Source organism: Lycium barbarum, chromosome 11 (assembly GCF_019175385.1).
Source record: "Lycium barbarum isolate Lr01 chromosome 11, ASM1917538v2, whole genome shotgun sequence".
Taxonomy (NCBI): domain Eukaryota; kingdom Viridiplantae; phylum Streptophyta; class Magnoliopsida; order Solanales; family Solanaceae; genus Lycium; species Lycium barbarum.
In genome coordinates, this window is record NC_083347.1 from 23,010,415 (window position 1) to 23,037,980 (window position 27,566).

General features: G+C 35.9%; 2 protein-coding genes, 1 long non-coding RNA gene and 1 pseudogene across 4 annotated transcripts; all 4 read left to right on the forward strand.

Annotated features, from left to right (window-relative positions):
• Positions 1–2,399: 2,399 nt before the first annotated feature.
• Positions 2,400–3,917, forward strand: LOC132618364 (peroxidase 3-like). 2 transcript variants are annotated; one of them, XM_060333423.1, is made up of 4 exons: positions 2,400–2,653; positions 2,724–2,925; positions 3,132–3,290; positions 3,405–3,917. In XM_060333423.1, exons 1-4 carry the CDS (start codon positions 2,438–2,440, stop codon positions 3,821–3,823), a joined length of 996 nt encoding a protein of 331 aa, XP_060189406.1. In that variant the 5' UTR covers positions 2,400–2,437; the 3' UTR covers positions 3,824–3,917. The 2 variants fall into 2 exon arrangements, with proteins under 2 accessions (XP_060189406.1, XP_060189405.1); XM_060333422.1 differs by having other exon boundaries at positions 2,724–2,921; positions 3,128–3,290.
• Positions 3,918–6,040: 2,123 nt separating this feature from the next.
• Positions 6,041–6,918, forward strand: LOC132619565 (uncharacterized). Its single transcript, XM_060334426.1, has 2 exons — positions 6,041–6,142; positions 6,295–6,918. Exons 1-2 carry the CDS (start codon positions 6,041–6,043, stop codon positions 6,916–6,918), a joined length of 726 nt encoding a protein of 241 aa, XP_060190409.1.
• A 1,502-nt stretch (positions 6,919–8,420) lies between these two features.
• Positions 8,421–13,050, forward strand: LOC132618421 (peroxidase 3-like; annotated as a pseudogene).
• LOC132620323 (uncharacterized) lies at positions 9,399–11,843 on the forward strand. Its single transcript, XR_009574771.1, has 3 exons — positions 9,399–9,595; positions 10,705–10,771; positions 11,713–11,843. It is a non-coding gene; the product is annotated as an uncharacterized LOC132620323 (long non-coding RNA).
• Positions 13,051–27,566: the final 14,516 nt, after the last annotated feature.

Sequence of the window (27,566 nt, forward strand, 5' to 3'; positions counted from 1 at the left end):
ACCTCTCTCAAGTTGGACCAAACTTTCCGGTCCAAAATTCTGCCAAATTTTCCCAAAGTTTTAACAAACTTAATTTCTTCGATTCGCTTGATCCCGGAACATTTAGAAACTTAGTTATCACTTGTCAAAAGTATTTCTTAACCTTATAATGATTCCATGACCTCTCCGAGCTTACGTTAGTTTACTTACGACGCAAACGACGCGAAAATTTTTGAGGTATAACACTTCATAATTTTCACCCTTCAATTGGACTTGTGTCACCACAATTCCGGGGGTTATCATTCGACGTAATGTCATAAGGAGAGATTTTTTTTTTCTTTCGGTTTTGTTTTCTTCACCGGTGATTCCTTTTATCGCCGGTTTCTCCGTCACCTACCATTATTTTAGGGTTTATGTGTTCTTTCTAACGTTGCTTGATACCATGTTAAATTTAAGACGGGGACGAAAATTTAGAGAGACAGAATAATGTGGAGAATTCTTTTTGCTTTTCATTCATCATAATGACCTCCTTATATACAAGTAAGGTTTTTCCTTGCTTAATCTAATAAGGTAACCCTATTCTAAAAGAATTAAAATCCTATTTTACCATTATTATAAATTCACCATAAATAACTATTATAATTATACTAGAATAGGGTTCCTACCGACCTATGGTTTTGTCGACAAACTGACGTGTCCGGACCAACTTGTCCAGTCACTTTCGGTCTCAATAGATGACCAATTGACTGAGCCGGCTCAAGGATCAAGCGGATAAAACGACCGCATTAGGCCCCCAAATATTTTAGGCCCCATATTAATGACTAATCCTTAAAAGTTAGTATTATGTGTTTTTTGTTTTTAAATAGTAAATATTTCAATAAAAGGGTATAAGATCTGTAGAAATTTTTTTGATGTAATTTAAAGTGTATTTATATATATTTGAGGTAATTTGCATATAGAATCCATTTTTTTTTTTTATCTATTCTCATAAAAAAGTTGTATGTTTATGTTTTCTTTTCGTCCTACTATTAAATGATTTATTCTCACGAAAACAAGGGTTGTAATACATCAAATAAACAAGGGTTGTAATACATCAAATTGCACTCTTTTTCATTTTTTTCTCGGGTTGTTGGGCATAGCAACAAGCAAATCGAAATAGTGAATTTTTTTTGTAATATTCGGTTATCAAATTCTAGAATTAGGTTCTATTGTTCTAACTTGCTATTGATCTCTTTCAGTTTCTTTTCTTTTTAATTTGAATTTTTTAATTTTTTGTGTTTCAATATATGTGACACACTTTCCTTATTAGTCTATCCAGAAAATAACAATTAACAATTTTGCATTTAAAAGGCTAGAAAAAATACACATCAAATAATATATATGCACAAATTTTATCAAAAAAAATAATAATAAAAAATTAGGGCTTCATATTGAAATTTGGCTTTAGGCCACCAATCAAGTTGGGCCGCCCCTGCTAAGTGATTAGATACTGGACTGCTCGTGCCCCCCCATTTTTTCCGTGTCCCTAATAGAATGACTCTTAGTTATGTTGTGCCTTGACTAGATAGGAAAGGTTGCAGCACAAAATGTTACTTCTAAGTAATTGCCCCGTAGATTCTATATCTGTATGTATGAAAAAGAAATCATGTAACAAGGGGATTCTTATTTGTACAAATGGTACTTCGAGCTTGTAATGAGCATGAAGAGATTAATGATACTTCTTTATTTTTTGAGCTATTCTGCCGGATTGGTAGAAAAAGATCTTTGGTCTTTACCCGCCGGAAACTAGTACACTCTTATCTTGACTCTCAGCACATACAATGAAACAATTAATATCTACTCGTCAAAACTGCAGTGTAGGAATCTTCTGCCCATAAAAAAAAAAGGAAAAAGAAAGTCGAAGCAAGTACATTAATGTGAAGTTGGTGGTTTTAAATGAAGTTGTTAGCTTAATACAGCCGTGTTCCAACTTTTTAAACAAAATCCAAACTTTTTCAATCTTCTGACTTCAAACTAGTACTTATTTTGATCCCCACTTGAGCTACTAATACCAAATACCTTACATCTCTTAAGTCTTAATAGACCAAAAATAATAATAAGGAAATAGAATATGCAAAGGTTTTCAGCTTGTATATATGGCAACTACCATAGCAGGTGTTACTACCTATTATCAAAACAACTTGGACCTTCCATGAACCATTATGAAGGTATCTGTATGCCTATATCTCATATGTGAGAGGTCGGTTAGTATGACCATGACATATGAATCTAACTGAATGAAAGAGACAGACCCTAACTAATCTATTTTCTTATGTGATAAAGAATGACAAACTAACACAAGTTAGGTAAATCAATGGGCCTATAAATTCTCTCTGATCCTTTGGAGTTAATGTGTGTAGCAACTCGAACAAAGAAAGTGACCTCTTTCTAAAGTTGCGAAAAGAAGTAAGTAATTAAAATGGCTAAATTTGGCTATTTGGGTAATTTTGTACTGTTCTGTATTCTACTAGGAATAGTGGGTTGTGGCAATGCTCAGTTACAGCTTAACTTCTATGCAAAGAGCTGTCCACAAGCAGAAAAGATAATTCAAGATTATGTGCAAAAGCACATCCCAAATGCTCCATCTGATGCAGCTGCCTTGCTGAGGCTGCAGTTCCACGATTGCTTTGTCAGGGTAAGTTTATACCTCATTTCATATAAAGAGATAATTTACTTCTCTGATTTTCTTGATTGCTTTTCTACAGGGTTGTGATGCTTCTGTACTCCTGAATTTCACTTCGAGCACGAAAAACCAGACTGAAAAAGTGGCTGTTCCTAATCAAACGCTGAGAGGCTTCTCATTCATAGATAGTGTGAAGAAAGCAGTTGAAGCTGAATGTCCTGGAGTTGTCTCATGTGCAGATATTGTTGCCTTGGTTGCTAGAGACTCTGTTGTGGTCACAGTAAGTACATAACTTAAACCAACTTGTACACTAGTTTCCAACTAGTCGGTCTTAGAGTCATATCTTGCTCAGATAAATAGAGCTGAGGTTATAGTTAAAGCCGCTAATATTAAACCAAGACAACAAGTTATGGTAAGATTGAAAGGGAATAATTAAACGGAATAAGTTCTTAATCATTGTCTCCCTTTTTCTTCTTTGCATGATAGGGAGGCCCTTACTGGAATGTTCCAACTGGTAGAAGAGATGGAAGAATATCAAACGCCTCCGAAGCCTTGGCTAACATTCCTCCGCCAACTAGTAACTTTTCCAGTCTCCAAACCTCTTTTGCCAGCAAGGGTCTTGACCTAAAAGACTTGATCCTATTGTCTGGTAAGTTTAAGTTAGTACATCCATACTGATTTCAGTTTATGCTATATTGAAACTTCCCTTACATTTAGGTCTTTTAAACAAAAATCATTACCACTATGAACAATTTTCTATCAGGTGCGCATACCATTGGAGTCTCCCACTGTCCCTCATTTTCATCACGTTTATACAATTTCACCGGAGTTTGGGGCAAACAAGATCCATCTCTAGACAGAACATATGCAGCTAATCTTAAGATGAAGAAATGCAAATCAATCAATGACAATACCACAATTGTTGAAATGGATCCTGGTAGTTCCAGTAAATTTGATCTTAGTTACTATCAGCTTGTGCTCAAGAGAAAAGGGTTATTCCAATCTGATGCAGCCTTGACAACAAGTGCGACAGCAAAGTCATACATCAACCAGCTGGTACAAGGATCACTCCAACAATTTAATGCTGAATTTAGTCTAGCCATGGAGAAAATGGGCAGGATTCAAGTCAAAACCGGCTCTGCTGGTGAGATTAGGAAGCACTGTGCAGCTGTGAATACTTAAGAGCAGTCTTTTCCCTTTGTTCACAGCTTCCAAATATTTTGTGTGTAACATTGGTGTGAATGATTCGGGATAACATGTATCATTTCTTTTTGTAGTTATTCCAATTTGTTCTTGTATATTCATGGCTTTCTTGAAATAAAACTAAGATTCCCAGAGGTGCTTTTTCCTAGAAGTAGTTTTATTTTTCCTTTCTAATCTCTCTTTTCACCACTGGTACTTCTCTGCTCTGAAATCCTTTTGGTGCATCTTAAAGGAGACTCTTCGTCATGATTGAATGCTCATGGTTGATTATGGACTAGATGATTGCTAAAAATTCTTTCTAAGAATGCATAAATATTACTTCATGTACTATTTCACAGGCTTGAAAAGGGTCAGTTAAGTTTTAGCTCCTAAGTACAGACGCCATCTTATCATGGGTACAGACAGAACTAGCTACACGGTGATATAATATATTCCGTAATAGCTTTATTTAATACACTTACTGATTGAGAGTATAGATTACTTAGGCCATGTTTAATTTATATGCAGCCATTAACCTGTACACTTCTTGCTTTGTGGTTGGGACTATCAAGCCATGGCATTTTTTTTATTGACAGCGTTAGTCATAATCACACTTCTTTATTGGTGGTAGGGACTATCAGCTAAGACAGGTTTTATTCTATTGCAACCAATCAACTTAGTAACAAATTTACTCTACTTCTTCTGTTTGTCTTATTTGTCTGGCAGGTTGACATACTGCCAAATTTGAAGCCATATGTCAACAGGATTTGACTAAGACGTACGTTTGTGATGTTTTTAGGAACAAATAAAAAAAGAAAAATAAAGGAAAAAGAGTTCACTTTCTTAAATTCATGGACTCCTGAATTCGCAACATCAAAATGCGAAGAAAAGGAAAGGTATTCCCTTCTTGATTTTCTTAAAGTGATGCTAGGTTCAGTCTTTGAGCTTTTCATTTGATGTTTTCATTGGTCTTCCGCTGGATTCTGTAACTTTTAATGACTTATGTACTGAAACTCCCAAGAAGTTTGAATGTACAATCATTTGGTCCACTTCAGAGAAGAAAATGTTCTTTTATATCCAATTCTTCAGATCACGTTCGCTACATGCACGTAAATTCAAAGACATCATGCTTGTACAATTTTAACTTTCCTTTATATTTTAAATGTTCTCGCAGAAAGAAAACTTCACTTGATAATTCAGAATTTCGAACTTCCACCCTACTGTTAGAATTATTTATTACCACCATTCTCAATTGGTATTGACGGAGATAGCAGAGGATTGAAGAGGAAAGAAATTATCCCATAATATTTTGATAGTTTTAAGTTGGGCCAGCTTGCGCCGAAGGCTACAAAAATTTAGAATAGATGGAGAAGCCTAACAGTTGACGAGGGAGAGATAAGGAATATCTTGTAGCACTAGCACCTCTCTTTCTATTCAATCTCATTTTTTTATGAGATAGATAGTACTAATACAAAATAATAAGTGATGAGGTAATTGTCTGACCAATTAGCTCAGATACCTCGTGCCCGCCATTTTTTTTCATGTCCTAATAGAACTACTCTCTTAGTTATGTTGTGTTTTGTTTGAATAAATTTTGTTTTACTGTTCGTAATTAGTTAGTTAAAAATATATTCTGCAGATATATTCTAGGTTAGGTAGGTTAGTTAAAGATATACACTGCAGAGATATTTTAGGCTAGTTTATGATTATTTTTTTATTGTATTTTTTCTATAAATGCAGAGCTAAATATAACTAAATAATATAATTCCCTTTGACTGCATTGCAATATATTTTTCTCTCTAAGTATTTTTTCTCTGTTATTTCCTACGTTTCTTTGCTAAAAACCAACAATTGGTATCTAGAGCCATTTTCTTGAGGGACCTGTGAGTTAGATGAATTTTGAGAATAACTTTTCTCAAATAGCTTCTCCTGTCTTTAATGGTGAAAATTATCATCTATGGGCAGTAAGAATCTTGAGGCTTTAGATCTTTGGGAGGCCGTGAAAGAGGATTATGATGTTCTTGACTGCCAAATAATCCCACCCTGGCCTAGATCAAAAGCCAAAATGAAAAGAAAATTAGAAAATCAAAGGCGAAAGTAACTTTGTTTGCTGGTGTGTCTGCAACAATTTTCACTAGAGTTATGACACTCAAAACAACAAAAGAAATTTGGGATTATCTGAAGGAAGAATACACAGGAGGTGAAAGAATACGAGGCATGACGGTGTTGAATTTAATAAGGGAATTCGAATTGCAAAAGATGAAGGAATCTGAGACCGTCAAAGAGTACTCAGACCAGCTTCTTAGCATTGTTAACAAGGTAAGGTTGTTGGGCACTAAGTTTAAAGATTCAAGAATCGTTGAAAAAATTCTTGTTACGGTGCCTGAAAGATACAAAGTATCCATAACTACCTTGGAAAACACAAAAGATCTGTCCAAGATTACTTTGGAAGAATTGCAAATACATTGCAGGCACAAGAGCAAAGGAGACTTATGAGGCAAGATGGTATGGCTGAAAGAGCCTTGATAGCCAACCACAAGACTCAAAGCAAGGGTGATAATTCAAAGAAAAATTACCCACCTTGCCAGCGTTGTGGCAAAAAAGGTCATCCTCCATTTAAATGTTGGAAGAGGCCAGATGCACAATGCAAGATTTGCAACCAACTTGGTCATGAAGCAGTGATTTGCAAAAACAAATCTCCAAAATATGAAGCAGATGCACACGTCGCCAACGAAGAAGAAGAAGACCACTTGTTTGTGGCAACATATTTTTCAACCAAGAAATCTAATTTTTGGATGATTGACAATGGTTATACAAACCACATGACATATGACATAAATATATTTAGAGAGTTTATGTCAATGGAAAACAAGAAAGTCAAAATCAGGAATGGCGATTATATTCCTGCAAAAGGAAAAGGGACTATTGCAATTAAAACAGGTTCAGGTACAAAAATAATTTCAGATGTTCTTTACATACGTGATATTGATAAAAATCTGTTAAGTGTTGGCCAACTAGTGGAAAAAGGATTTAAATTGTTATTCGATGACAAGTACTGTCGAATCTTTGATGCCATTAAGCAGGAGATTTTATGAGTTAATATAAGGGGTAAAAACTTCTCATTTAAACCAACAGAAGATGAACACATGCTAGAAAACTGTAAGACCAAAAATGAATTGGCACATTTGTTCACGAAGTCAATTCCAGCCAAGTATAGAGTTTGCAGTTCCAAAACCAAGGAGGAGTGTTAGAATATTTGCTTTTGGACTGCAGTAACTTTGTTTTACTGCTTTTGAATAAACTTTGGTTTACTGTTAGTAATTAGTTAGTTAGAAATATATTTTGTTTTACTGCTTTTGAATAAACTTTGTTTTATTGTTAGTAATTAGTTAGTTAGAAATATATTCTGCAGATATATTCTAGGCTAGATTGGTTAGTTAAAGATATACTCTGCAGAGATATTTTAGGCTAGTTTATGATTATCTTTTTATTGTTTTTTTCCTATAAATGGAGAGCTAAACATAGCTAAATAATATAATTTCCTTTGACTGCATTGCAGTATATTTTTCTCTTTATTTTCCTATGTTTCTTTGTTAAAAACCAAGATGCTTTGACCACATAGGAAGGGCGGTAACACAAAATGTACTTCTAATTAATGCCCCGTAGATCCTATATTTAAGGAAAGATAATAATTCTTGTTTGTATAAATGGTACTTTAAGTATGGAACGAGCATGAAGAGATTCACGATACTTCTTTTATCTTTTAAGTTGTTCTGCCAGATTGGTCGCTCAAAATTTTTGGTCTTTATCTACTGGAAACTAGTAGACTTTAATTTAATTCTCAATAGATACAAAGAACCAATTAATGTCTTCTCATAACAAATGCAGTAAGGATTCTTCTGCCCATAAAAATTATAAAAAAAAAGGAAAAAACAAAAAACAAAAATCGAAGCAAGTATACATTAATGCGAGGTTGGTGGTTTCTACTGAAGCTGTTAGCTTAATACAGCCGTGTTTCAACTTTTTAAACAAAATCCAAACTTTTTCTTTCTTTTGACTTCAAACTAATACTTATTTTGATCCCCAATTTGAGTTGCTACTACCAAATGCCTTATATCTCTTAAGTCTTTATAGACAGAACAGAAAAAACAATAAGTAAATAGCTTCTAAAGCGATTAATTTAACAAGAAAATGCAAAGGTTATCAGCTTGTATATATGACAACTACCTTAGTAGGTATCACCACCTATTATCAAAAGCATTTGTACCTTTTATGCACCATTATGAAGGTAGCTGTAATCTCCAGGAGCAGGTAATAATAATTTATTATCAAACTAAAGTTTTTGAAAATGAAGACTAGTTTATGTGCCTAATATGTGAGAGGTCAGTCAGTATGATCATGACATGTAAACCTCATAAAATGAAAGAGACAGTCTATAACGAATCTATATTCTTATGTAATAGTAAAAAAGATGGATAATGACAAACTAACCAAGTTAGCTAAGTAATATGCCTATAAATTCTTTCTGATCTGGTTGGAGTTGATAAGTGTAGCAACTGGAACAAAGAAAGAGACCTCTTTCTAAGTACAAATGAAAATGACTAAATTTGGCGATTTGGGTAATTTTCTAGTGTTATGTATTTACTAGGAATATTGGGTTCTAGCCATTCTCAGTTACAGCTGAACTTCTATGCAAAGAGCTGTCCACAAGCAGAGAAGATAATTCAAGATTATGTGCAAAAGCACATCCCAAATGCTCCCTCTCTTGCAGCTGCCTTGCTCAGGATGCAATTCCACGATTGCTTTGTCAGGGTAAGTTCATACCTCATTTCCTATGAAGAGCACCATTCTTGAAGTAATGTACTTTTTCTTAATTGCATTTTTACAGGGCTGTGATGGATCTGTACTCCTGAATTTCACTTCAAGCACGAAAAATCAGACTGAAAAAGTGGATGTTCCTAATCAAACACTGAGAGGCTTCTCATTCATTGATGGTGTGAAGAAAGCAGTTGAGACTGAATGCCCTGGAGTTGTCTCTTGTGCAGATATTGTTGCCTTGGTTGCTAGAGACTCTATCGTGGTCACAGTAAGTACAAACTTGAACCAACTTGTAAACTAGTTTCCAACTTGTGGATTGTATTTTCTTAGAGTTCTATCCTACTCAGACCACTAAATAGAGCTTAGGTTATAGTTAATGTTACGTCCCGTATTTTTATACATTGGGACAACCCGGATTAACTATGATAATTTAAGGCCAAGATTTTTCCGGGATTTGAAGTCGGGACTTTTGACCATTTGATTTTATTTTGAGATATAAGTTATGTATGAAATTGATGGCATTGAACACTTAGGGAAAATTAGGACCACAATTCATAAAATTGGAATTAAAAATGTTGTGCAAAAAAATCCCTTGGTGGCCATGTAAATGGGAATTGGTCCCACACATTGTGTGGCCAATTTTAATTGGTCCAACACATTGTGTGGGCCAAGACACTTGGAGATATTTGTGTGACTTAAAAAGATGACCATAAGTCATCTTCTTGTCATTTAACACTTAGAGAAAACAAAACTTTGAGAGCTCCCTTCACCCCCACTGTTTCGGCCACACCACAAGAAAAAACAAATCAATTTCTAGCTCTTCTAAAAATACTTCTTTGGTATAGACCCACTATATTGAAGTCCCTAAGTAGCGTGGAAGTATCGTTTGGGTCATCCAACCATTAGTAGTGCCCATTTGCAAACCCTAGCTATTGATGGAAGTGAAGAACAAAGGTAAGATTTCATCTTGTTTATGTATTGTGAATCTTGTATGCCTATTGTAGTATGCTAAAATGGATAGAAATCATGAAATATGGAATATTGAAGTGGGGTTGTGTGTTTGGTATGTTGGCCGTGTATATGGGTGTGAATTGGGTTGATGAATTTATTCTTGTTTCATGTTAAATTGTTGTAGAGTGGAGAAAAGAATACAAATCGTCAATATATGTATACATGGATGTAATGTAGCCGTGTGTAGCCTTAAATGTTTGGCAAAGAATGAATTTATATCGCTTAGCGTCGTAATGGTTATTGTGATGACTTGGAGGTTGGAAATGAGAATTTAATGTCCCAAATTGACATAGTAAGCGTTGCGGACTGATTTGGGGAACTTTGTGCATTGAATGAAATTCGTATATATAAGAATCATTAACATATGTATATGTGTGGTGTGGACGAATGTGAGTTTTAAAATGTGTCGAAGATCGCATTACTACCGCTTAGTATTTTAGTTGTCGTCGTCATGAATTCTAGTCTTGAAATGAACATTTAATGACTTATGATTGATGTGAGATTGTGCGGGCTGTTTTGAGGCTTATCGTGCGTTGATGTAATTGGTATATTATATGAGAATAACATTGTTATATTGTGAATTGTTGAGACAAAACATGACTTGAAATTGAGGAAAAATGAAAAGAGGGTTGCTCTCGGTTAGGGGGCTGGTTTCGGCCAGCTTGGAGAAAAAATGTTGGATCGTTGGAAAAATTATGTGAATGGTTTAGAAGTCCTCTAATATTGTGGGAAAGGATTCGGGTTAATAATCGAATGTATGAGCGATAATGTGGCTTGAATGTAAACCGTTGAAACGAATATTTGGAAAGTTGATTGAAAGATGTAAAAGAGAGCTATTAATGTTGTTTTGCCTTTCAAATTGATTATTGATGTTGCTAGGTTGGTTATTGTGGTTGTTGTTGTTGTTGTTGTTTTTTGGGCGAGATAAATTCTCGGGATGGCCTATTTACAGGGGAAGTGCTGCCGAATTTTCTGTAGAATTTAATGATTAGTTGGAATGAAGGGCTTAAATGCCCTTATCTAATGTTTGGTATTCGTTGGCGTATTTGTAGATCTTGGGGAGCCCGAGGCGTAGATTGGATATTTAATTAAGATTGACTATCTTGGAGTGCGTACGAGGTATGTGAAGCAACCTTCTTTCTTTTGGCATGCTTTAGTTTACATAGGCTAAATTAGAGCCTTAAGGAAACTCCAAATTCGAAATCCGAGCATGTAATGATCCGTATATGTTCCTTGGCACTCTTAGGTATGATGTGATGAAATATGAACCCTTATGTCTTTGAAATAATCGCTTTCCGAATTTTGCATAAAAAGGGATTCACTTTAAAGAAGTTCGTAATTTTTGGAATGCCATATCTTGCACAAATATGCTCGGGTTACTCCAATATTTTTTGTAGAAGTCTATATGACATATGATATGTATGTTTTCCATAGGCGGGCCCGACTCGAGTAAATACCCACCCGTGGGTCCCACGACTTTCCTTTATGAAATTTGGAAACTTTTGAAAGAATTCGTTAAGATTATTATTTCGATTTTCAAATATGATCATTTTACTTATGTTTGAATTTATGATAATGATTTTATGCATATGACTACTCACGACTCTATTCGTGCATTCTGTTATTCCTTTCGCCGAGTCCCGGGCCGATTCTGTTATCGTGCGCGCTTTGATATACTCCGGAGTTATGCTGTGTTTATGGTTCTCCGAGCTACTCGCTAATGAGGGTCGGGTTCCACTTATGTTTGGTGTTATGCGGTATATGGCGTTATGTTGGGCTATGATATGTGACGGGGATTCGGAGAATTGAAACTTACATTTGGTGTTATGTTGTGTATTGGCGCCGTTGACAGGCGGGCAACCATATTCTTCTGTACCCTATGCATGACTTACATATTTTTTGAAAGTAAACAAATTTTGATATGTTGGATACGCGCTTATGTTTGATACTCCCCTTTTGGTTATGTCTCATATTTGCTTTCGGTATATTCTGCTTTGCATACTCAGTACATATTTCGTACTGACCCTTTTTCTTCGGGGGGCTGCGTTTCATGCCCGCAGGTACCGACGCACAGTTTGGTGATCCACCGCTTTAGGACACCCCTTTTTGCTGTTGGAGTGCTCTTCTCCTTTCAGAGCACACCTTTTGGTATACACTTTTGTTCGTTATGCTTGTATATATTCGTTCATGGGTACGGCGGGGCCCTGTCCCTCCATATGATTCGTTTGGTTTGTTTAGAGGTCTGTAGACTTATTTGTGGGTGTGTGTGCCTACTTCTGTTCAGTTGTGTTTATATGACTCTATTCGTTATGGCAGCCTTGTCGGCGTGCGGTTGTATATGTGTTTTGGGCCGTGGTGCCATTTGATAGCCTTGTCGGCTTTTGACGTATTTGACAGCCTTGCCGGCTTTTTGATATATATATATATGTGTCCGCACATGGTTGCGTTGAAATGCGTCTGATGCAGTTTGATATAGTTTGAGACGACATATTTGGATGTGATTCGATATGTACAGGTATGTCAGGGTGCCCAAGTAGGGCACTAGTCACGGCCTACGGGGTTGGGTCGTGACAGTTCAAGCCACTAATAGAAAACCGAGATAACTAGTTATTGTACGCATGAAAGGGCTAAGCTAAAAGGAAAGACGTTCTTAATCTTTGTCTCCCTTTTTCTTCAGGGAGGCCCTTACTGGAATGTTCCAACTGGTAGAAGAGATGGAAGAATATCAAACGCCTCGGAAGCCTTGTCAAACATACCTCCTCCAACTAGTAACTTTTCCAGTCTCCAGACTTCTTTTGCCAGCAAGGGTCTTGACCTAAAAGACTTGGTCCTTTTGTCTGGTAAGTGTAAATTAGTACATTCATACTGATTTGTGCTTCTGCTATATCGAGATTTTCCATAAATTCAGGTCTTTTGGACAAAAATCATTAATACTACGAACAATTTTCTATCAGGCGCACATACCATTGGAGTCTCCCACTGCCCCTCATTTTCATCACATTTATACAATTTTACAGGAGTTTGGGGCAAACAAGATCCATCTCTAGACAGCGGATATGTAGCTAATCTTAAGATGAAGAAATGTTAATCAATCAATGACAATACCACAATTGTTGAAATGGATCCGGGCAGTTCCAGTAAGTTTGATCTTAGCTACTTTAAGCTTGCACTCAAGAGAAAAGGGCTATTCCAATCTGATGCAGCCTTAACAACAAGTGCGACAACAAAGTCATACATCAACCAGCTAGTACAAGGATCACTCAAACGATTTAATGCCGAATTTGGTCTAGCCATAGAGAAAATGGGCAAGATTGAAGTCAAGACCAGCTCTGCTGGTGAGATTAGGAAGCACTGTGCAGTTGTGAATAGTTAAGAGCAGTCTTTGCCCTTTGTTCACAACTTCCAATATTCTTGTGTTTGTATTTTGTGTGTAACATGTATCATTTCTTTTTTGTAGTTATTCCAATTTATTCTTGTATATTGATGGTTTTCTTGAAATAAAACTAAGATTCCAAGAGCTGCTTTTTCTAGAAGTTGGAAATGAGGAATCTTTCCTGGAAAAGGTTCTCTTATGCTTTCTTACCTCTCTTTTAGCCACTGGTACTTCTCTGGTGATTGATGTTGTCCGGGGAAATGATCCATATAGATGAGAATGACAATGACAGCTCCTCATTATCGAATATTTATGGTTGATTATGGACCCATGATCGCTGAAATTCGTTCTATGGATGCATGTATATCTTTCAGAGGGTTGAAGGGTGTTAAAATTAGCTCCTGAGAACAGAGATATCTTCTCTTGGATCATGATGAAAATTTTCCAGCTATGATGGATACAATCATAACTAGGTATTGTTAAAAATAATGTGGTATCTCAAAAGATTATTTTCCTAACTTTTCTTTGTGCATGTAACAAACTTTTAACCTATTCTTCATTAGTCATTTATTAGCCATTTATGAGTCATCATATTATACGTTGACTAGCTTAAAACCATAACAGATCATTGATAATTCTTTGAATAGACTTCAAGGCTGCAATATTCCTTGATAATTAGGCTGTTCCTGTTAGGTTTTTGGGTTTTCCCTTCCTATGTGGAATTGGATTAATAAAACCCAATTCAATTTGGACCGGGCCACTTTTGCCCAAAAAATTCCTCTATATATAGGATCAATTTAGATCTTATTTTAGAACACAAGAGTGAATTCATAGCTGCCATATAGAGAGAAAAACGTGAGAGAGAATCTACTTTGGATGGTGCTGAAATTTGAACTGGGGGTTCAACATCTGGAATGGGTGTCAAGTTTGATGACGAGATACAGGGACTTTGGCTTCTTAATACTTTGCCAGACTCTTGGGAAACACTTCGAGTTTCTTTGACAAATTCTGCTCCCAATGATGGTGTAACTATGGAATATGGTGTTATACCCCGTATTTTTGCACGTCGGATCATTCATAAGCTAACCGACGTAAGTTTAAGGATGAGATTATTTTTGGATATGAAATAGGAATTTTTAATTCTCAATCTTAATTAGTACACGAATTTCTTATAAATTTTATTTAGTGTAGAAATATTTTTGGAGATTAGGGACTAATTAATTATGATTATATTATTAAGTGGAGATTAATGATTAATTAAGCTAATTAGACCACTAAGTGGGCCCACAACACATGGCGGAATTTGATTAGCATTGAATAAAAGTGGACACATGTCATAAGGTTGGACACGTGTCATAAGGATGGACACGTGTCAACACAATAGACAAACTATATATATTTACAATGATGACTAAGAATTAGTCACTTAGTTCATTATTTCTTCCATTAAATTAGCTTAGAGAGAAAGAGAAAGCTAAGCTAGATAAAGAGAGAGAGAGAGAGAGAGAGAGAGGGGAGATTCGGCCATGGCCATGGAAGCTTATGAAGCTCACGGCCATGGCAGCTTGTGGAAGAGCTCACAGCCAGCTTGTTATTAAAAAAAAAAGTTTTTGCTTGCTTATATTAATTCCAAGGTGATTTGCAAGTCCAAGGAAGTGATAGCAACATCGGGTATTAAATTAAGAAAGAAGAAGCGGCGCAATTGGTGCAAATAAGTGTAGAATTTCCTCCGATTAAATTAAGGTAAGATTTATTATTTTATGGTATAGTTGGATTGATGATGTTGTAATGGAAAGGTTAAAATTAGATTAGATGAAATTGGAAGTAAGAAATTGCATGAATCCGGTGATATTAGAAGTTGTGGTTGTTATATGGAATTGTTGAGTTGAAAGGATTAAAAGTATGGTTTATGTTCATATGTTGTTGTTCGTGTTTTTGTCGTGTTGTCGTTGATGTGGATTCTAAATTGGGAAGAAAGAAGTGTACAATGTATCGTATATTAAGCGTATGTTGGCGGTTTGGTGTATAATCTTAAACGTTAATGATCTGGATTGGAAAAGGGTTAAGAAAGGTTATTGAGTTATTTGAGTTGTTTAAGGGCTGGATTGTAAGGATTTTATATGAATATTTCTATTATTGTCATTGTTGGTATTGCTGTGATAACAAGAGGTTAATTGGAAGTTCGGGTTAGACGAGTTATATAGGGGAAATGCTGCCCGATTTCCGTTAAGTTCTTAACTAATAAAAATCCTAACCAAGGAAGTGGTAACTAAAGAATGATTCCTATAAGCGATTGATTGTAGATTTATAAGATAGAAAGTATAGTTTACTAACGATAGCGTTACTTTCATATTAAATAGGCTAAAGAAGCGACGAAGTAAGCTTGGTTACGATTGATCTACGACAGGTATGTAAAGTTATCCCTTCCTTCTTTTGGCATGATCTTTATGAAACAAACGGATGACGTATATATGACTCCAAAGAAGCTCCTATTCTTAGAACCACTAGGATGGCTAATGTCCTTGATTTCCAGAGCTTACTTTATTATGTCTTGATACGTATCTATGATTTCTGAAGTTCTATTTGATATGTTCCATAGTGACATTCAAAGGGCACTTGATATGGCTATTGCCTTGATTTTCAAATGATGGTTCGTTTTGATTATTCTATTGAGTCTCAGATATGATTTAATTTGCATATGGTTGCTCACTACTCTACTTGTGCATGCCTCAATACATCTTTCACTGAGTCCCGGGCCAGGATACGTTTTTGTGCACAGTTTCACTGCATTGTTCACCGAGTCCCTCACTAGAGGGCTGGGATATGATATATATATATATATATATATATATATATATATATATATATATATATATATATATATATATATATATATATATATATATAATGGTGTTATGATGTGTTTATGGCGCCAAGGATGGTATGTGGCGACCTTATTCACCGAGTCCCATAATGGGCCGGATATGATATATGATATTGATATGCATGATTTTCATTTCATAAGGCAAGTGTATTGATATTTTAAAAAGTCATACTTGTTTCTGGTAATCTCTATTTCGGTTATGATCCTCTTTACTGTATTTCATGCTTTATATACTCAGTACATATTCCGTACTGACCCCCCTTTCTTCGGGGGGCTGCATTTCATGCCCGCAGGTACAGATAGTCGGTTTGGTGACCCTTCAGCATAGGACTTCTACTCAGCTGTCTTGGAGAGCTCCGTTGTTCCGGAGCCTAGACTTTTGGTACAGATCTTATGGTGTGTATATATATATATATATATATATGTTTACCCAGGGGTACGGCGGGGCCCTGTCCCGTCATATTTCGCTATCGATATTCTTAGAGGTCTGTAGACATATGTTTGGGTTGTGTATAAGTACTGTTCAGCTGTGTCTATACGATGTGCTACGGTTATGTTCGTCTGTAGTGGCAGCCTTTTCGACTTGCATATGATATGGCGTTCGTCCGTAGTGGTAGCCGTGTCGGCTTGCGTATCATTTTATGATTTGATTAGTTGTGACTTCTCAGGGGACAGTATATCTGGATATATATATATATATAACGACGTTATGAACCTTGGAGTTCTTTTGCGAGTTTCCATATTGTTCTTAGATTCAGTTTGGCTACATCCAACAGGTACGTATACGAGTGTCCAGGTCGGGCACTAGTCATGGCCCACGGGGTTGGGTCGTGACAAAAGTGGTATCAGAGCAGTTCATCCTCGGAGTGTCTACAGACCGTGTCTAGTAGAGTCTTGTTTATCGGTGTGTTGTGCACTACATCTATAAACAGGAAGCTACAGGACATTTAGGATGTTACCTTTCTTTCATATCTAAGATCGTGCGATAGAGCCCAGCCATAGGAAATGAAATTCCTTATATTAATCCTTGATTTCAGCTGAAGGACGGCATCGAAAGAAGAAAGTGATTGATAATACTGGAAGTTACAAAGTACACAGGTAAGCGACGGCGCGAAAGATGCATGTCGGATAAGGTAAGAATATTGAAGTATGATTGAAATTTAAAGTTAAAGAATGAAAGGGAAGGTAGATAGGAAGGTATAACAGGACAGATCGTTAAAGGATCAGGTACGTCTCGAGGTGTGATATGTGAGGTAAGTTTCGACATCTTTATACTTTACTTGAAATTGGGAGCCCTGTGTGGCCATGATATGATATGATATGATATATACGTATATATGTCGGCCCTGTGAGGCATTGTTGGTATTTACTGCGTGCAGGTTTTGGGATAGTGAGAAATACAGAGGAAACTCTGCCAAAATTTTCCCAGAAATAGAAAAAAAAATGAGATATAAGTTCATAATATGTCTTGAAAGCTGACATCGATAGGGTAAATTTATCATGATGGATCAAAGCTTTAAGAGATACCCTCCACGTCATCCGTAAGAGGCATCATTCTTATATGGGAATTTCATTTCAAAGAAGCATATATGAGCAGCAAAGTTTGGAATTCATTTGAATGGACCAGAATACTTTCCAGTCACATTTTACCTTAGAAGAGACTCATGTTGAAGAGCAAAAACGTCCACAATTAAGTTTCACTTCTATTTGAAGAATACAAAGCATACAACAAGTAGTTTATAAACTAAATAGTTCGTTCGTGACCCAAGAACAAATCTGGAGGGAACTATGTGAATTAAGCATTAGAAGTCCCGTGGTGCTTGTCGGATTCTAGCTCTTCTTGTGGTAGTTTCGAAGGATGCTTCATGGTGACGTAATCTTGGAGTTGGAGCGCTCTTGTGTTCTTGAGGTGACATTTCATCATATCTTTATGTCCTTGAGTTTATTAGTTCTTAATCAACAAATTGGAGATGGAAATTTGTGGAAGGAAAACTCAAGCTTGTGGGCTGTCTAGGATCATGTGTTTCATGTGTTGTTGATGAAATGCTAGGATGATTTGGAAGGGCTTGTGACACTAAGGGGTGATTTAGAAAAAGGTGGCAAATCTTAACAGAATGCTTATTTGAGGTATCGAGTGAACTGATAAATAAGGATAAATTACGACGAGTTTACAGTTAAGAGGAGTAATAATATGATTGAAATAAAAGTACGGAGAAGGAAGAAATATGAAAAATTATGAAGGTATTGATAAAACAGCTTGTGAGACATTAAGGATAAGATTGATCAGAAAAGGTGAAAGGTTAAGTACGCCTACTCCACAGAGTGTAATTAAACCACAGTAAGAATCGTGAATAAGGTTAAGAAGTGTTACACTATAGGATTGATTACGAACAGGATATTACGTGAGTATAATAAGGATAGCTACAAAATGAGTAAAGCCCAGTGAGGAAGTAACTAAAAGATATGACATGATCTATGTGACTAAAGTATAAAGGCCAATGTGAAATGGAAAGGCAGGGTATAGAACGAATGAGAAGGACTTATAAAGTTCTGTAGGGAAAGTTCAGAATAAAGATTATGCGATAACGGAAATGAAAGTGAGCACAAGAAAAGAAGGAGTTAATTGAAAGAAGGAAATAAGAAGGAAGCGAGCAAGATAACAGTGCAGTAATTGGTTACGGCATGTATAGCCGAGAACACGAGCAATATAAGTGACAGAGTTGTGAAATACTAGACTATAGAAAGATGAGCAACGAGGTAGCATGAGATTTCTCGTACACAGAATAAAAGATGGACATAGACTGGAGAAATGAAAGGAATACTAAAGGAAGCACCCAAGATAGACGTAATTAATGGAGTACGAGTGTAAAAAATAAAAGGGAAATATATAGCTACGAACTTAAGGCGTAGTACAACGAGAAGGTGATAAGACAAGACCACTATTAAGACGAATTTGATATGATTTTGAGTAAGTTAGGAGTTAGCGTTGGGTATACAACAAGGGTGAAAGAGCATGAGGCATAAAGGAGTACTGCGTGTATGTGACTTCGCCTCGGAAATAGTGAAATCCTTAAAGGACAAGGATTGTGGATTTGCGAAACAACTGGTGTATTGTGAATTTATTAGAAGAAACAGATGATATTCGTTGGGATAAAGATAGTGTTATAAGAAAGCTTGGGACACTTATCATCAGAATTTAAGTGCTATCTAATTGAGAATTTGAAACGACTATAAGCACTAGCTAATTACTGACCAAAAATGGAATGTGGCTTTGGATAAATTGCTACAATAATTACATTACTCAAGTACCAACCATCAGATAAGATTTGTACTATATATCGAGAGTTCTCATCGCTTCACGATTTTGTTAAGGTTTCGTACGTGGATAATCAAAGTTGTACATTATGAAGGAAGGCATGGGTATGGTACAATATACCAAATGAATTGGAAGAAGGATCGGGTGAATTTGAGATTGTAAATAGAGACATATAGCGGAAAATATATAAATAATGGTATAAGTACGCCCTAAAGGGGGGAAGCGGGCGAGAAAATGCAGGTGTGAGATGGAAACAATTGACACTGAAATATATTTGATATAGATGCTTAAATTTCAATTGAGATCCCTTGCTGAAACGAGTTAGTAAGACCTGGAGGCCAGCAATGAACGGATAGAAGTCAGGATGGTATTTGATATGGTGTTCTTAGAGGTCTTATGGTGTATATATGTATGTTTACCCAGGGGTACGGCGGGGCCCTGTCCCGTCATATTTCGCTATCGATATTCTTAGAGGTCTGTAGACATATGTGTGGGTTGTGTATAAGTTCTGTTCAGCTGTGTTTATACGATGTGCTACGGTTATGTTCGTCTGTAGTGGCAGCCTTGTCGGTTTGCATATGATATGGTGTTCGTCTGTAGTGGTAGCCTTGTCGGCTTGCGTATCATTTTATGATTTGATTAGTTGTGACTCCTCAAGGGACAGTATATCTGGATATATATATATATATATATATATATATATATATATATATATATATATATATATACATGACGACGTTATGAACCTTGGAGTTCTTTTGCGAGTTTCCATATTGTTCTTAGATTCAGTTTGACTACATCCAACAGGTACGTATACGAGTGTCCAGGTCGGGCACTAGTCATAGCCCACGGGGTTGGGTCGTGACATATGGTAAGAGTTGTGTTTTGAATGATGAGACGAGAAGAAGATCTCAAGCTTCGTCTTCTTCAACTTCACACTCCGATGTTTTGGTTACTGAAGACAGGGGGAGAAGTAACTTCAGAGGTCAGAATGACAGAGGCAAAAGTAGAAGCAAGTCAAGATCCTCCAGGTACAAGAATCTTACATGTGACTATTGTCACTTGAAAGGGCACATCAAGAAACATTGCTACAAGTTTAAAAGAGACCAGAAAAGGCAAAAGAAAGAAGGTGTGTTATTGTTGTTGAAAATGATCTTCTTGTTGCTTGTGGTAAAAATGATATCAATCTTGTTTGTGATGAGTCTACCTAGTTTGTGGATTCAGGTGACACTTCTCATGTCACGCTAAAGAAGGAATTATTTTCTTCTTATACTCCGGGTAATTTTGGAATGTTACGAATGAGCAATGATAGTGAGGTTGAGGTATTTGGTATTGGCACAGTTTGCTTGAAAAGTAAGAATGGTTCGAGGTTGGTTCTTAACAATGTCAAGCATGCTCCAGATGTTCGTCTGAATTTGATTTCTGTAGGAAAGCTTGATGATGAGGGTTATGATCAAACCGTTGGTGGTGGCCAGTGGAAGCTTCTTAGAGGTTCAATGATTGTGGCTCGAGGTAATAAGATATCTGACTTGTACTTATTTCAGGGCTCCATTTGTGGTGACTCAGTAAATTTGGTGGAGAATGATACTTCATCAGAGTTATGGCATAGAAGGCTGAGTCATATGAGCGAGAAGGGGGATTGATAACTTGGCTAAGAAGAATTTGCTTTCTGGAGTGAAACAAGCAAAGTTAAAGAGATGTGTTCACTGCTTAGCCGGGAAACAGAAAAGAGTTTCCTTTTAGAGTCATTCGCCTGCAAGAAAGATAGATTTGCTGGAGTTGGTACATTCTGATTTGTGTGGTCCTTTTAACGTAAGCTCTCACGATGGTGCACTTTACTTTGTGACTTTTATTGATGATCATTCTCGCAAACTCTGGGTATTTTCTTTGAAGTCCAAGGATCAAGTACTTGATGTGTTCAAGACTTTTCAGGCCTTGGTTGAGAGACAGACAGGGAAGAAACTAAAATGCATCCGCTTAGACAATGGTGGTGAATACATTGGTCCTTTTGATAATTATTGTAGACAGCAGGGTATTCGACATCAGAAAACTCCTCCAAAGACTCCTCAGTTAAATGGTTTTGCAGAGAGGATGAACATAACTCTAGTTGGGAGGGTTAGATGTTTTCTTTCAGATGCTAAGCTTTCAGATTCATTTTTGGCAGAAGCACTTAATACTGCTGCTTATGTTATCAATTTATCTCCTACTGTTGCTTTGGATGGTGATGTCTCTGACAGAGTTTGGTTTGGTAAAGATGTGTCTTATGCTTATTTGAGAGTCTTCGGGTATAAGGCTTTTGTGCATTTTCCTAAGGATGAGAGGTCAAAGCTGGAAGTTAAAACTAGGCAATGTATGTTCATTGGTTATGGTTATGACGAATTTAGCTATCGTTTCAATGATCCAATTGAGAAGAAACTTGTTAGAAGCCATGATGTTGTGTTCTTTGAAGACCAGATAATTGAAGATTTTGATAAAGCTGAAAAGGTTGATTCTCAGAGTAATGAGATCTTAGTTGATGTTGATCCAGTTCCTGTGACTATTGCACCTCAAGAAAATCTTCAAAATGAAGATCAAGTTGATAATGAAGATAGTGATCATGTTCAGAATGACCAGCATGATATTGTTGATGCTCCAGTGGAAGATGATGTGGTTGGCCAATAACCAGCTGCAATTGATGCTCTAGAGAGTTCTCTCAGAAGATCTATTAGAGAGAAAGTACCTTCATCTCGTTATTCTCCTAATGAGTTTGTACTCTTGACTGATGAGGGAGAACCTGGAAGTTTTGATGAGGCCATGGATAGTGAAGAAAAAGAAAGGTGGTTTGATGCTATGCAAGATGAGATTATATCATTACATGATAATCATACATTTGATCTGGTTAAGCTTCCTAGAGACAGAAAAACTTTGAAAAACATGTGCGTTTTCAGGGTGAAACATGAAGATGGTAACCCAGTTCCACGGTACAAGGCTAGATTGGTTGTCAAGGGCTTTAATCAGAAGAAGGGAGTTGATTTTGATGAAATCTTTTCTCCAGTTGTGAAGATGTCATCCATTCAAGTTGTTCTGGGCTTGACTGCAAGTCTAGATTTAGAGTTTTGCTTGATCGCCGGGATGGCGGTTTTCTCCACATAGTCGGGAGGAGAAAATTGTTAGGTTTTTGGGTTTTTCCTTCCTATGTGGAATTGGATTAATAAAACCCAATCCAATTTGGACCAGGCCACTTTTGCCCAAAACATTCCTCTATATATTTAGGTCTTATTTTAGAACACAAGAGTGAATTCATAGCATCCATATAGAGAGAAAAACGTGAGAGAGAAAGCAAATTTTCGTCCAGAAATTTTCTGTTACAGCAGTCCGCTTTAAATTGTGTTTCCCGATTCGTTAACCGTTGGATCGTACTGAAATGTGAACTGGGGGTTCTCAACATCTGGTTCTTCGATTTCAACGGTGGAGATCAGATTTTGTGGTCTTAGCTCCAATTTTCGAGTACGAACAGTAGCTCATTTTTTGGGATGATTTCTCTCCTTTCTTCACTAGTTTTGGTGTTATCTTTTATGTATTGTTGCTCCATGCTTGAATTTGTTGTTTTAGCCATATGGAGAACATTTTTGTAACTCTTGTTGATTATAGTGAAGCTTTTGTGGGCCGGAGGTCCCCTGGATGTTTCCTCTTCACCTTGAAGGAGTTTTACCATGTAAATTTGGTGTCTCTTGCATTCGATTTATTTTTGCTTGCTTTGCTATTTTATTATTGGTATAGCTGCTGCTCGGATTTCCATTTGTGCTGGTGTTTATTGTCTTCTCTTGGTTCAAATAGTGTGGGAAGTTTTAACTTGGGTATTTCTTCTGTTGTTCCGTCGTCGTGCAATTTGATTGTTGCTTGCTTCTTCTCAACAGTTCCTCTTTCTATCTAGACGTTACCCTCTAACCATTTTGGTGTCCTATATAATTTTCTTTGGCTTCATTTTGAGGTGTGAGAGAAGAGAAACTTCTTCTTCCCATTCTATCTTACGCTGGGTTTTATACAAAATTAAATATTTGTTAGATTCTAGCTCCTAATTTTGTACTAAAAGAGCTTGTTAAATTCTGTGGGATACACCCATATCGGATAAAATATCCTTAAGGACATTGTTTTAATTGACATCCTTCAAGCTATGAGATTGTTCGAGTATTCCCTACAATGCTCGTGATCGAGTATTTTCCGCAAGATATCCAACAATCTTAAGGATATTTTCAAACTATTTTCTTACGAAAAATTGAAAGAGAATAACTTAGTACAATCTATCTAAGTTCCGGGTATGTCTAGTACAATCTGTCTAAGTTCCAAGTATGCTTTTGATGCACCTAAGATTATTTAAATTTAGATTTTGTGTTGTTATATAATTTAGCATATGGGGCATAAAATTTATTTATTTAAGAAATTTACTTTGGTGTCTGAATATGGGAGAAACCAAAAGAGTTTAACAAAAAGCGCAGGTTGGGACAAAGTTTTTTGAGCTTTACAATATTGAAATTTGTCGGTGAAAAGTTGTTATTAGATAATATTCTTTGAAAATTTCTAATGTTTGTATAATGCCATTGAAATAGAGAATGTAATATCACTTTTGAATTGCCTTATTGGTTTTCATTTAGTGAAAAATACTGATGGTTTCAAATGTATCTTTGACAAATGGAACTTGATTCTTGAAATGCCTTGAACAGTCATTATTGGTTTAAAGATGAAATTATTATTTGCTTGATTAGCATTTTAACGTAGCTGCATCTGATGATTTGAATGAAAATAGCCACTAAGGGCTTCTGTTATATATTTTCTTTTGAGACATATAGTTTTGTGTGAGGTAAATTAAGCCGTCATATCCCAGAGAAGATTAAGAGAAATGATAATTCCGTTAAAATAAAATAAATTTGATCAAGCGGATGATATAATTGTTGTGGTTATTTCTCAAGTGAATCTTGTGTCTAATGGGAGACATGGGATGTTAGACGACTTTGGTGCAATTAAAGATCATGTTAGATGACTTTGGTGCAATTAAAGATCTTTGCGGTAACAAAATATTTTTGTGGTTTTCACCCAAGTTGTGAAGAAGAAAAATGATTTATTTATGTTGATGATTCAAGAACTAACCAAATTCTTGGAAAAAGAAAGTTCTTATTAAACTCGTATTTGAATTGAAAAACAAAAATGGAGTGAGAGGTTATTTGATTATGATAAGGTTGAATCAACCAAAATAACATTTTTGTGAGCAATAGGTATTGTAATCATAGTTTATTTATTCCTACAATTTTTTAAATAAATATAGAAAATATTAGTTTTGATACTTACTTTTCTCATATTGCTCTCTTAAAAATTTGTTGATGATGTCATAGGGTGAGTAAATTTACATAATTATTTGGGTGAAGTTATATTATTAGCTTGTTATTTGTAAGATCAAATGTCAAATGAGATATTAGTAATACTTCCTATGAGTTATGAAACTACTATTTCGTTATCTTAATTTTTGAAAACGTGGGGGTTACAATGTGTTATTAGTTATAAAAATATTATTCCCCTATCTTAAAATTTTTGAAAATGTGGGGGTTACGCTCTCTTACAAAATTTATGTTGAGAGAATTTCTTTTAAAAAAATGATAAAATTTTAGGTGGTCTTATTGTTTGAAATGATTTTGAAAATGAGAATTTGTAGAGAAAAAAAAGTACAAGGATAGAAAAATATTTTGGTGAAGATTTTTATACTTATCTTGTTGATACTGATATATATTTGTTATTTCTTCTCTTGGTGTATTATTTTGGTGAGAAGCAACTCAAGATAATGTGTTATGATGAATTAATATTTGTTATACTAGAGAAGGTACAATAATGCTAAGTGGATCTTAAAACCCATCAGTAATTATGTGTTTACCAATTGTAAGGGTGTAATAATATGAAAATCAGCCAAGTAGACCATAATGAATTCTGAGTTTATGGTTTGGAATTGGCTAGTAATGAGGCTAAGATACTTCTTAGTGTGTATTGAGGTTGAGATGAAACCAACGTTGGGTGCAAGCAGCGTTAGCTGTGTGAGAAAAATAAAAATTTCAATAACAATAAAACATATCCGTGACACAAAGTGATAAAACAGTGCTGCTGTGAGATGGAATTATTTCCATGAATTTTGTGAGGTCTGAGGTGAGTTTGGCTGATTCACAAGACTAAAAGAAACATTGAGGGGAATGAGACTTTTTCAATTGAGAAGATCAACAATGATGGTAATCCATTTGATTGAATATCCCATGAATTAGGTTCATATGGGTAATAACAAGTCATTAGTTGATCAAAGTGCACTATTAAATTATGTTCCTTCCTATGGTGTGTGAATATAGTGCAATACTGCAAGACAAAGTGAGCTTGAGTTAAAGTCTTAATCCATTACCGTATCCTTTATAGGTGGTGTATTGCTCTGCATAATACACTTGATGGGTGGACCTATATGAGTGTGGAGTGGTGCCACTCCTATGAAATTGTGATGAATTTCTAGAGCACTCATAAATACCAGGACACGCGCATAGCCTCTTAGCCAAAACCGTGATAACGACAAAGATTGTGCAAATACAATGTGATATAGTAAGTCTTTGAGCTTACAAAAGAACTCTTGGTTCATAGAAGTTCTAAACTTCACCAATTATTCTGTAAGTTTAATTTTATTTTGTGTAGGTCTGGTTCATAGTCTACGCAACACCAGATTCGATGCATTGTATTCATATGTGGAAACCCAGTAAAACTTCATATTTCACTCTATTCCTTAATATTCTTTTGAGATATGTGAGGGATTGTTAAAAATAATGTGGTATCCCAAAAGATTATTTTCCTAACGTTTCTTTGTGCATGTACCAAACTTTTAACTTTTTTTTTTTTAAAAGCAAATCCACTAGGCGAGGTGGATAGGGCCAGTTTTTTATTTATATAATAAAAGTGTAAGGCAAAGGAAAAGTACAAGCAAGGAGGCTAGGCCTTACCTTACTAATCCTATTAAGGCATAGAAAACCTCTACTAACTAATATGCATGTAAAAAATAAGAAGAAAGTTCTAAATATCCTATGATCATCACAAAGTTGATAACATACTCTATGACGATACTACAACTGATAATACTTAAATAGTGAAATATTAAAATAAGCAAGAATATAGAGTCAAACCCTAGTTTTTTTGGAATTGTGAATTCTTCAAGGAGATGCAGCCCGATAAAAATCTGATTCTTCACCTTGTCTTTTTCTTCCGACAGCTTCAAAATCTCTTGATACTTCATCAAATCTTCTTAGATCTATGGACCTTGTTGATGTAGTTTAACCTTGTCTCCTTCTATTTTGCCACTCTCATTGGCAGTTGCCTTAGAACAACCTCCTCGGACACTTTACCATCCTAATTATGTTTTTTTTCCATGAGTCTTCTTTGTCTTGAATCCACTCCTTTGTTGCATAGGTGAAAGATCTCCATCCCTAGCCACCTTAGCAAAGCATTCATCCAATATTTCATTCTCATCTTCTTCATCAAACATGTCAAAGCCCAAATCACCATCAAAAGCTTCTAAAGGATCTTCCACTAAAGCTCCTGGCTCATCATACCTTTTGGCCATAATTCCAATAGGCTTCCTTTTAGTAGGATTATCCATAGCATTCAAATTTTCCATATCTTGTAACACTAAAGCATGAAGAACATTAGTAGGGGTCAGTTGAATATTCAGAACACTTACATTCAAAGGTGCACTCATTTGAGCCACAAGCTGACCTGCAACTAGAGATGGAAGAACCATTGCATGGCTTGGCACAAATACCGGGGCTACTAGACTCAACTTGTTGTGCATTGAAGGGAGAGAAACTTGCCCATCCTCCTCCACTATGTCCGACCAACTCTTTACACTCGTACCACCTTTTTGGTCACTCTTCGTTTCAACCTTATTGCTTAAACTTTCTAAAGCGAAGGCCACAATACAGACTTTTAACCTATTCTTCATTAGTCATTTATTAGCCATTTATGAGTCATCATATTATACGTTAACTAGCTTAAAACCATAACAAACCATTGATAATCCTTGAATAGCCTTTAACGCTGCAATATTCCTTGATAATTGGGTTGTTCCTCTTTCTATCTAGACGTTACCCTCTAGCCATTCTGGTGTCCTATATAATTTCTTTGGCTTCACTTTTAGATGTGAGAGAAGAGAAAAACTTCTTCTTCCCATTCTATCTTTCGCTGGGTTTTATACAAAATTAAATCTTTATTAGATTTTGGCTTCTAGTTTTGTACTAGAAGAGTTTGTTGAATCCTGAGGGATACACCCATACCGGGTGTAATATCCTTAAGAACA

Excerpts from the sequence above, each read along its gene's own strand:
- LOC132618364 (XM_060333423.1), top strand. The coding sequence starts at position 2,438 with ATGGCTAAATTTGGCTATTTGGGTAATTTTGTACTGTTCTGTATTCTA. Across the intron at positions 2,654-2,723 it reads TCCACGATTGCTTTGTCAGG|GGTTGTGATGCTTCTGTACT; the intron begins GTAAGTTTATAC and ends GCTTTTCTACAG. Across the intron at positions 2,926-3,131 it reads CTCTGTTGTGGTCACAGTAA|GCCCTTACTGGAATGTTCCA; the intron begins GTACATAACTTA and ends CATGATAGGGAG.
- LOC132619565 (XM_060334426.1), top strand. The coding sequence starts at position 6,041 with ATGACGGTGTTGAATTTAATAAGGGAATTCGAATTGCAAAAGATGAAG. Across the intron at positions 6,143-6,294 it reads TTCTTAGCATTGTTAACAAG|GCACAAGAGCAAAGGAGACT; the intron begins GTAAGGTTGTTG and ends AATACATTGCAG.